Consider the following 11,491-nt stretch of genomic DNA (forward strand, 5'->3'; position numbering starts at 1 on the left):
TGATATCTAGTTTAATTTAAATTTTATTGAATTAAATAAATCCTATAATTTTAAGTCAGGAATATAGTTGCTATCATCTACGTCATTTGTTCTCTTGTGGATAGGTTTCCAATTACAATCATACCTATTCTCTTTATTTTATATTTTTAACCAAACCACATTTTGTATGTGATTGTCCCAAGTGCCGATCTTGTAAATCATTGGTTGCTGTTTGTCATTTTTGTGTCTAGGAGGTTAACAGACAATATTGACGTATTGTATTTTTCATTTTGTCTGGCCTGCCACAGTATGCGATACTGATGTTTTACTATACGACATCTGCGCAAGCCAAGGGTTACGTTCCAATCCCTTCCTCTCCTGAAAAGGAGGAGACTAAATCGTAACCTTTGGCTAGTGAAGATGTCTATCCGGCGGTGATGGAGTAAGCTATTTGTATAACGGTGAAATTTCCAGAAGGAAGAAGACCTGGTTGCTTCATATGTTATTTGCATAATCCTTATGTTACGACTTTTTCGTCAGTTATACATGTATGTCCATTGCCCTTTATTTCATTTTCATGTTTCAGCTGCTGTCATGCGAGTTTCTCACTTGTTATGAGTAATGTATAACTAGAATGAAATTCAAAACAGTGTGGCTGTGGCCATTGATTGACACATTAAGTTCATCCATTGACTGGGACAATTTAGGTGAACGTTTGTATGTAACAACCACTGTTCACTATGTACTTTTTAAAGACACTTAAACTATGGGGTCACCAAAGGTTCTCAACACCTTAATAAAGTAATTCGAAAAACTAATCAGAAATAACACGATGTTTTGATTTATATCAATTATATAAATCAAAACATAAAGGTTATTTCTGATTAATTTTTTGAATTATTTTATAATTGAAACGTTAAGAAACCTTTGGTGACCCCACAGTTTAAATGTCTATCGTAGGTACGTCGTGAACAGTGGTCGTTTTAGACAAACGTTCATGTAAATTGTCCCAGTCAATGGATGAATTTAATGTGTCAATCAATGGCCATAGCCACACTGTTTTGAATTTCATTCTATATTTGGTCTACAGGTTCCATGCAAAGTTTAAAAGTCCGTCAGACTGGTTTCAATTGACCTCGACCTCATTTTAAGGATCAGTGATCAAGGTTAAAGTTGTGTGATTAGGTTCATTTCTCTACACTGTGCATCATGTTTAATAGGGCCGTTTAATAGATTAGAAAAAATAGATATGGGGGTATTCATCCATGACATTAAATCAGTACATGCACAGCAAAAAAACGCAAAAAAAATCAATTTAATTGCTCTTCTTCATCTCAAAGTCACAGCGAGGCCTTCAACACACACTTGTCTTTGAAACTGTTTAACTTATAGACATAATTAAACATTAACATTAAAGTATATAGATGGATTTGTATACTGGTAAACGTGTGCTTCACCACGGAGAAAAAAAAGCTATCCCCTCAATGTAAGTTTAAGACGGCTCCTAGAACCGGAGCAGATTTCTTATCAAACTGAAACAATTCGGGTAGACTTTGGCGTAAACAATATTTTATTATGAATTATACAAGTACATTTTATATACACATTCACGATGAGGACCTAGAAACAATCAACAAGTGCTTTAAGTTATGTTACTTTGTCTTCCGGGTAGACTTTGTTTGATGTAACACCACACAATCGGGTCCGGTTAAAAAGAACATACTGAAAAGAGTCAAAATCGTTCCTACGCATAGCCTGGCGTTATAACTTATACCACACTATGTAGAATATGTTTATTGGTAATTTAGGAATCAACTGAACTGGTGATCATTGTAAAACACCTTTTCGACTGATAATTTTGATTTATACAAAAATGTATGAATTAATCTAAAAAGGAGGCCATTTTAATCCTTTAATGCATCAATATCTTGTCAGTGTAAGATCCCTCAAGTTCACATAGAACAATTTAAAAAATATGATGAGTTAAGATCTAGCTCCCTCGCTCTCTTCCTCTATTATCTCATCTCTCTTTCCCTCGTTCTCGTCTATTATCTCATCTCTGGCTCGCTTGTTCTCGACTATTATCTCATCTCTCGCTCGCTCCCTCGTTCTCTTTTTCTATTCTCTCATCTCTCGCTCCCTCGTTTTCTTCCTCTTTAATCTCATCTCTCGCTCCCTCTTTCTCTTCCTCTTTAATCTCATCTCTCACTCCCTCGTTCTCTTCCTTTATTATCTCATCTCTCACTTTCGTCAAAGCTTGTCCAAGTAAATTCAGTCCTTTCCATGTTGACCTGTCCCAAGCCAAGGGGTCATTTTTATGAAGTCCAATACCCCATATCTTGTCATGTGGACTGGTCTCCACAATAGTTTTAGGATGAGTCTCAACAATTTTTGCCTTAAGTTCTGCATTCTGAGAGAACTGAAACACAAACAAACTAGAGGCTTTAAAGAGCCTGTGTCGCTCACCTTGGTCTATGAAGGACACATGTGGATTCATGACAAAAACTGTGTTTGTAGATCTTACTTAACTGAACATTCTTGCTACTTACAATTTTCTCTGTCTATAATAAACTTGGCCTTTTAGATACAGAGGAAATTATTTTGTAAAAATTTACAAACATTTACAAAATTAATGAAAATTGTTAAAAATTGACTATAAAGGGCAATAACTCGTTCAGGGTCAACTGACCATTTTGGTTATGTTGACTTTTTTTTAGATCTTACTTTACATTATTGCTGTTTAAAGTTTATCTCTATCTAGAACAGTATTCAAAATAATAACCAACCAGGTGCTCCGCAGGGCGCAGCTTTATACGACCGCAGAGGTCGAACCCTGAACAGTTGGGACAAGTATGGACAAAACATTCAAGCGTGATACAGCTCTGAATTTGGATTGTGATCAAATTTTTGACATTACATGGGTTTTTTTACACAAAACAAATGTCAAGATTTTACAAATCAATTAAAGATTTCTTCTTCAAACTTATTTAAATCTAAAATTAAATAGTTGACACAGCATAGGTTTCTGACACAGAATGAATGTGGTCTAATGAACTTAAAAATTTTTTTTTGCCTTTGAGCAATTCACTATGCTGTTGAATATTAATCCTCTCAAAAAAATGTTTGAAGAAATTTTCTTTTTATTTATGAAATCTGAAATGAGAAAAATTTAAATTTTTTTTTCACATCCCTGTTTCCCTTTTTCCAAAACTGATATCAATTCAAATTTCTAATGGAGTTATTGTGCAATACTGTGCAATTGAAAATTTCTTGCTATTGCACAATACTTGATATGGAATCCTGATTTGGACCAACTTGAAAACTGGGCCCATAATCAAAAATCAAAGTACATGTTTAGATAAAGCATATCAAATAAGCCCAAGAATTTATTTTTTGTTAAAATCAAACTTAGTTTAATTTTGGACCCTTTGGACCTTAATGTAGACCAATTTGAAAACTGGACCAAAAATTAAGAATCTACATACACAGTTAGATTTGGCATATCAAAGAACCCATTTATTCATTTTTTGATGAAATCAAACAAAGTTTAATTTTGGACCCCCATTTGGACCAACTTGAAAACTAGGCCAATAATTAAAAATATAAGTACATTTTTAAATTCAGCATATCAAAGAACCCCAAGGATTCAATTTTTGATGAAATCACATAAAGTTCAATTTTGGACCCTTTGGGCCCCTTATTCCTAAACTGTTGGTACCAAAACTCCCAAAATCAATCCCAACCTTCCTTTTGTGGTCATAAACCTTGTGTTTAAATTTCATTGATTTCTATTTACTTATACTAAAGTTATTGTGCGAAAACCAAGAATAATGCTTATTTGGGCCCTTTTTTGGCCCTTAATTCCTAAACTGTTGGAACCAAAACTCCCAAAATCAATCCCAACCGTCCTTTTGTGGTCATAAACCTTGTGTCAAAATTTCATAGATTTCTATTCACTTAAACTAAAGTTATAGTGCGAAAACCAAGAAAATGCTTATTTGGGCCCTTTTTGGCCCCTAATTCCTAAAATGTTGGGACCAAAACTCCCAAAATCAATCCCAACCTTCCTTTTGTGGTCATAAACCTTGTGTTAAAATTTCATTGATTTCTATTCACTTTTACTAAAGTTAGAGTGCGAAAACTAAAAGTATTCGGACGACGACGACGACGACGACGACGCAGGACGACGACGCCAACGTGATAGCAATATACGACCAAAAAATTAAAATTTTTGCGGTCGTATAAAAACGGCAAAATTTCCTTAAAAATTACCAATTTGGGAGCAGCAACCCAACAACCAGTTGTCCAATTCATCTGAAAATTTCAGGGTAGATAGTTATTAACTTGACAAACAAGTGAACTCCTTGTCAGATTTGCTCTAAATGCTTTGGTTTTAGAGTTATAAGCCAAAATCTACATTTTACCCCTATGTTATATTTTTAGCGATTGGCCGGGTCATCGGGCACCTTTTTAAAACTAGATACTCAAATGATGATTGTGGCCAAGTTTAGTTAAATTTGGCCCAGTAGTTTCAGAGGAGAAGATTTTTGTAAAAGTTAACGACGACGACGACGACGACGACGACGGACGACGGACGCCAAGTGATGAGGAAATCTCACTTGGCCCTCTGGGCCAGGTGAGCTAAAAAGGTGCACAAAAGTTTCATTTATGGTAAACATTCAATTAATATATTCATTTTCTTTCGAAAGAAATAAAACATGCTGTTTGTCAGTATATATAATATATTTAACTAAACCTTTTCTATAGATTTTTTTTTATCTACATCTACAAACGTTTTTATAATAACAGAGAATATAACAAATATATATATACAGAATTACATTTAACCAAATGAAGATATGCATCTCATTTTAATTTTGTATTGATATTGATTGATTGCGCGAGCGAGTTGGTTTTTCCCTCTTTCTGTGGGAGGGATCGGAACATAGAAAAAAATATTTAAATCTTTTCCACATATCTTTTATCAACGAATCTAGTTTGAGGTTCAACATATGTAAACGCTTGTAATGAGGTAATATTAACTCCTACACAAGTTCCGTTATAGCATGTGTATTTGAGTACCCCTGAAATTTATCCGGATGAAATATTGTTCACTCCTTGAAATTTAGAATCACGTAGATGGTATAGAAACATGGTTATCTCTGAACTTTTTTTACTGCTGCTGTAAAAGAGGGTGTCCGTCTTGCTAAGCGGGATTTATAAATACGCAGTCACGACCGGATGGAATGAGGACGTTAAACGCGTTTTGTGTCCCTATCTTAAATACCATAATTTTCCTATCGCATTCCACAACCATTTTTCTTGGTCGACATACCATGCATAACATACCTATTGTATAAATGTGTTAGTGTCCTGGATATGCATGTAATATATGCCACTGGACGTTAAACATACAACAATCGACGTACTAACAAAAGGAGGAGGAGGAAATTATTCTTCCGCTTTAAAACAAGTTTGCTATTGTTCTGAATATCAATGAAATATTTTATTACAGACGTTTACCAACTGCAAACTATATGTCACTAAAGACGTTTTATACGTTAAGTAGCAGACGACTAATTACCTTTGCTTTATTTCCTCGCTCAACGATTGCCGAACAATGTGCATCCCAGGTTTTTTGGTTGAAATATTTAACCTGTCGCCCTAATTTTTTATGTCTAAGAGGATCCGTTTCCTTAAGTACATTTTCTGCAACCTCTTTGTCCTTAAACAACACTGAAAATGAGAAGAAAAAGAAAATGTGAAATACTTCCATGAGGGCTTTTCTGCAAACATTCAAAATGTGTGTATTCACAACATGGTCATGACCACTTAGTCTGTTATTTGAACATCACTGGTTATGAAAGAAAAACAACGCATTTGAAGTATAGGAGGTAAAACTTCTAAGGAAGGTGAAAAGACTAGTATTCGAACGGTAAACAGATAGTCGGGTTTTCTTCGTATAGATGTCGTAAAATATCAGCAGCTCGACACAATGTGAAGCTTTCTATCTCATTCGCTGCGCTTACTCGCCTAAAGGGACCACAGTGTGTCTTGCTGCAAATATCTTACGATAATCTATACTGAAATAACAAGGAATTAATATTGAAAAATTTCGTTGCCTGGCTACACTTTAGTCTTATATTTATTACAGCAGTGTCCTTAGTAGTAAGGATTGGCGGGAAAATGTTCTCTCTTGACTTTTTCATAGCTTTATCATTGACCAGTTTAAGTTCTCAAAAGCTATTGAAAAATAAGATTTCATAAGACTTTTACAAATGGCTTATAATTATACATGTAAAAGATTTATAAATCAAAGAGCTGAATAGCTCTGAGGGGAAAGTCGGCCCTTGTTTCTATTTCATTTTTTTTGGGGGGGGGTTATCTTTTGATAGTCTTCATATAAAGAATGAAAAAAAGAACAGCTAGAACATGTGGAAGGTTGACACTATTGGAATCAATTGTTGTTTAATGTAATTTCGTTTCTTTAGTTTAGGATTCAATTTAGACCAATGGAAGAGATCTGCATCTTTTAAATCTAAACATTCAATTAAAGTTGATAGTTTTAAATTATCTAAAATTCAACTAGTTGAATTCTGTCATTTAACAACAACTACAATTATTTTTGAAATCTTATTAGTGTACGACTGAACTGTAGGCTAGGGCCATTTTCCATTTTTTGTGACAGTACTCTTAAAATTTTTAATTTTTTTCTTAAGAAAGTTAGGACTGAAAAATCTATTCAGTTTTAATTTTTCATTGATAAAGTTCCCAGTTATATCTCTCATCACAGGAATACAGGTACTAATAAAAATAACAATATGATTGATTTAAACTGTGTGAAGATTGTTTCCAAATCCTACATTTTGAAATATTTGTAAAATTTCATGAATAAATAGGTTTAAACTACAAAATGCAACATTTGTAATTTTTTTGTAACTATTACAATGATTATGTTGGTACACAAAATATAGTTTTAATGAAAGACTACTCATCATATACTAAATGTCACATTTTAAGTGTTTATTTTAGTGGATAATTAGCTCATAAATTGAGGTGCTCCTGAATTGGAGGAAGATTCTCAAAACAGAGTTTTACAGAAAAAACGGAAAAGATCGTTTCTCTCCCCGATCTCATGTAGCCCCTCGGACTTCCTGTTTACTTTGAAAGTTGTTGACCTACAAATTAAAGTATTGCATGTTGATGTTTAAATCATCTACAGCAAACATCATTATGTTTAAATTCAACAAATACTATTTTTTAATAAGTGCACAATCTTTGAGAATGGTGTAAATAACCAGTGAAGGATATCCCTGCTTATGCGTAGTGTGGCATTCCAACAATGACGTCACTATAAAATATAATGTAGATTGGACATATTTAGAATATCTCGTCATACTGATTTTTCCGGATTGTAAAAGAAACGTAAATAGTATAAAGGAGAGCTCGATATACGATAATTTCGAGAGAAACAGAAGGGAAATGTGTAAAAAAGTGTTTAAAGTCAATTTATTCATTTGTGTCTCCCCGTCTCATCATTCTTAGTAAGATATGTTGGGGGGTTTTCCACACTATAAAAACAAAATGAATGATGTGAGGGAATGTCACTCTGGTCAACCCCATTGGGGATTGACGGCTTGAAGCCGTCTTCCCCAAAAAGAAAAATGGGTCCATGGGTAAAAGTTTATAAGGCATTCAAATGGATAAATCCATAGGATTTTGAAAATCTGACAAAATTCCAAAACATGACAAGCAAACGTCCTTAAGAACCTACTAACAATAACCACACCTTGTTAACTTGCATGTGTTTCAGATTTCTTCAACGTTATATACAGCCCTTGCAAGGTCGGCCCTGGCTTGCGCCTTTTCTTTTTACATTTAAATATTCTCTTTTTTGGACATTTACATAATTTACCATATGGTAGTATTCTTAAAAGGCACGCAACACTGCTACTACCCCAATATCAAAATAAAACACTCCCACTAACGCCATATACTAAATACTCATGGTCTAAACGTGTCTGATATTCCAAGAAATATAAATAGATAGTAAGATAAATGTATATCCGTACTTACCACGAGACCACGAATAGTATTACATTCTCGGTGTTAAATAGTTCCAAATGTGATATTACATCAAATTTTCTTTTAAATCAATGTTCAACAATTAATTGAAAACCCAAAATAAAAACAAATACCTGTTTTCAAGACAAATTCACCCAATACTACACTAATTACTGTTGCATGACTTACTTGCTTTGCTGTACATCATAAACTGTTCAGTACAATTGAAAGTTATGTCATCGACAGTAAATTTACATGGGTAAAACTGACTGTAAGGAAAGTCTGATCCCCAAAAGAATTCAAATTCCTGCATTGCTTTTTGTCGTAGAGAAGAGTTTTTACTTTTGTTTGCATTCCCATGTACACCTCTTTGATTTGGACGAAACTCGTTGTATTTTCTGGTTTTGTTAGATTGCCAATATCTGTCATTTGATCTCCAGTATGGCGTGTAATTATATTCTTCACTTGCGGAAGAAGTCCCATATCCTTGATGTGCTCCTTCGTCCTGATACGGATAACTAGTGTTTCCATACTCGTATTCGTCTCTTTGATTAAAAGAAACATCTTCAAATTTGCTGGGTCTGTTAGCTCGTCTTTGTCTGTTATTTGTTCCTCTGTTTGTCACGTGACGGGAAGAATTCCCTGAAGCTTGGCCCGCTCCTTCGCCCTGATACCGACGATTATTAGCGTTTCCACTCATCCTGTTTTTCTTTGCTCTGGAAAAGTATAATTTTGTATTCGTAAATAATCTCGATGTCTCTTTATGACTTCACGTAATCTTTTTTTCAAATAAACAGGTTTGGTTTCCAGAAAATGTTAAAAGTCGTTGTTGTGACTGTCCACAAATTTTCTTCTTACATTCATGATAGTTTAAAAGATAAATTAATTGCATTCGAGTATAAATAGAATTTAAATTTAAGGTAACCTTGAGTTTCAGAGGGGATATGAGATCCCCGATACTACTTCTTTACCCCAACTCCCTTCCCCTCTACTCCCAATTATACTTCCCTTCCCCAACTACCAGACGAGAATCGTTCTAAAAATTTCCCCAGAATATCCCTATTTCACTCGCACTCCTCCCCCATTTCCCCTGGCTTCAAGTCCTCTCATTACCATGATCCTTGTCAATCTCCTCATTTGAATTCAGTGAAAAACTTACAAACATGTGCAGAAAATCATACGTTGTACCAAGAGCATTCGCATTTCTCGAAAATGTATATATTGATTTTATGACACCATTCTTTTATACTACTGTCATTACTTCACAACTGTTGTCAACCGAAAACGAAACTACAAATGAATATGAATATCAGCTTGGTTAAACCTCTTTACTCAATATCATTTACTATAAATAGTTCTTGAACTATTTTTTTTTTAATATTCATGAATATGAAAGATATTTATAGAAATTCAATTATATACCGCGAAATGTATAAAAGGATAAAAGAAACTTTAAAAAGTTCATTACATTTTGTTTGTGAGCGTATTAAACTAGGTCAATAAATTTAAAGACAAATGACAAATGAATTTCAAAAGTAATAAATTATGAGGCGGGCAAGCCGTTGTCGCTATAGGGTACAGTTGTTTCATTATTGTACAGCTATATTCCGGTCTACGATTAAGAGGGTACAGCGCATACAAACATGTTGAACCTCAATTCAACCTATTTTGAATGTGCCTATCCAATGCAAAGAGCTTGTAATTCATTGGTTGTCGTTGATTATTTTGTCTTCCATAATAGTTTGAAATTGTTGCGGACATAAATACTATTTAATGGTTTACTTTTTACAATTATTTCACATTATGTCATCAATTTAAAAGCTGACTTTACGGTATGGGCTGTGCTCGTTATTTTAGGCAATTTAGTTAGCCGTGATTGCTACAATCTTTTATTTTGGTATACATAATCCTCCGGGTGCGGGAGTTTCTTGCTGCATTGAAGACCAATTTGTGGCCTCTGGCTGTTGTCTGCTAGATATGGTCGGGCTGTTGTCTCTTTGACACATTCCTCATTTCCATTCTCAATTTTATAGGCAAAGAAAACATTATTTTAATTCAGGATAGTATAAAACATATAAACATAAGCTCAGTTTTGATGAGCTTTTTACCAGTTACATACTAGTAAATTAATCGTATACAAGACAAATTCAGTCAGCAGGGTTTAAGGATATTAGTTGTTCGGTCGGTTAGTCAAATGCGTTTTGTTCAAATAAACTTTTTCACATTTTTGTAAAATGTTGTTAGTGCTATATTTAGAACCCTCTACCAAGGTTTAGTATGATTATGTGTACAAATTGTGTTTTTTATCCAACGCAATCATAGGTTTGAACGTTGTTATCAATTTAGACTTGTTAATGTTTGTTCGTTTGGGCTTGTATTATATATTTATTTGCTTTCGGGTTCATATGATCCGTTCATCCTATTTCAACCCTATCTTTCAAAATTCATGAGTCTTGCCTAAATTGAGGCAAATTTTATGGCCTTCCAAATACCGTTTCGATTCCTAACATCACTGAAGAGACATTAATTATCAAAATCCAGATATGGTGTACAAATTTGCACCTCATGTTCGTGGTTTACCATCTTTGCCGCAAGTTTATTTTTTCTGTTTGATATTAAATTAATATTATAATCAAATTTTGTTTACATCTTGTGATCAATTTATTTGACAATCGTCAATGGCAGTTAGCAGGGTTTAAGAACTTCAGTTGTTCGACCTGTCAGCCAAATGAGTTTTGTTTCAATATACTTTTTCACTTTTTTTTTGTCTTTTCGAAAAAATTGTTTGTGCTGTATTTAGACCCCTCTACAACTATTTTTTTTACAGGCACACGTATAACAATTGCGGTTTTTATCCAACGCAATCATAGGTTTGAACGTTGTTTTCAATTTAGACTTGTTTATATATAATGTTTTATATCAAACAGGAATGAGTGTTCAACTTCATACTTTATTTGGCCCTTTAGTTGATAGATTTCTGATGAGTCTTTTGTAGACGAAACATGCGTCTGTCGTACATATCAAAAGGCTGGTATCTTTGGCGAGTTGTGTTTTTGCTACATTTATGGCTATTATGCTGGTCTATGCGTCCGTCCCGCTTCAGGTTAAAGTTTTTAGTCAAGGTAGTTGTTGATGAAGTTGAAGTCCAATCAACTTGAAACTTGGTACACATGTTCCTTATTATATGATCTTACTAATTTATTGCGAAATTAGAGTTTTTACCCCATTTTCACGGTCCACTGAACATAGAAATGATAGTGCGGATGGGGCATCCGTGTACTTGGGACACATTCTTGTTTGCATATGTATTCTACTGTAGTTCTGTAAATGTGTTTCACTAGAAGTACGTCAGTGTATATATGGTGCAGTCATGGCTTTTACAATTGTCATGGTTTATTATAATTCTATAAATCAATTAATACACACTACAAATGTCGCATTATTTATC

The 11,491-nt window shown here is 34.0% G+C and overlaps 1 protein-coding gene across 2 annotated transcripts; it reads right to left on the reverse strand.

The window, feature by feature from the left end:
* Window positions 1-1,528: 1,528 nt before the first annotated feature.
* Window positions 1,529-9,339, reverse strand: LOC143058171 (uncharacterized). 2 transcript variants are annotated; one of them, XM_076231638.1, is made up of 4 exons: window positions 9,203-9,339; window positions 8,233-8,759; window positions 5,564-5,715; window positions 1,529-2,398 (listed from the first exon to the last, which is right to left on the reverse strand). In XM_076231638.1, exons 1-4 carry the CDS (start codon window positions 9,244-9,246, stop codon window positions 2,066-2,068), a joined length of 1,056 nt encoding a protein of 351 aa, XP_076087753.1. In that variant the 5' UTR covers window positions 9,247-9,339; the 3' UTR covers window positions 1,529-2,065. The 2 variants fall into 2 exon arrangements, with proteins under 2 accessions (XP_076087753.1, XP_076087758.1); XM_076231643.1 differs by having other exon boundaries at window positions 9,207-9,333.
* Between the last annotated feature and the right edge of the window lie 2,152 nt (window positions 9,340-11,491).

This window comes from Mytilus galloprovincialis, chromosome 1, assembly GCF_965363235.1.
Source record: "Mytilus galloprovincialis chromosome 1, xbMytGall1.hap1.1, whole genome shotgun sequence".
NCBI lineage: Eukaryota > Metazoa > Mollusca > Bivalvia > Mytilida > Mytilidae > Mytilus > Mytilus galloprovincialis.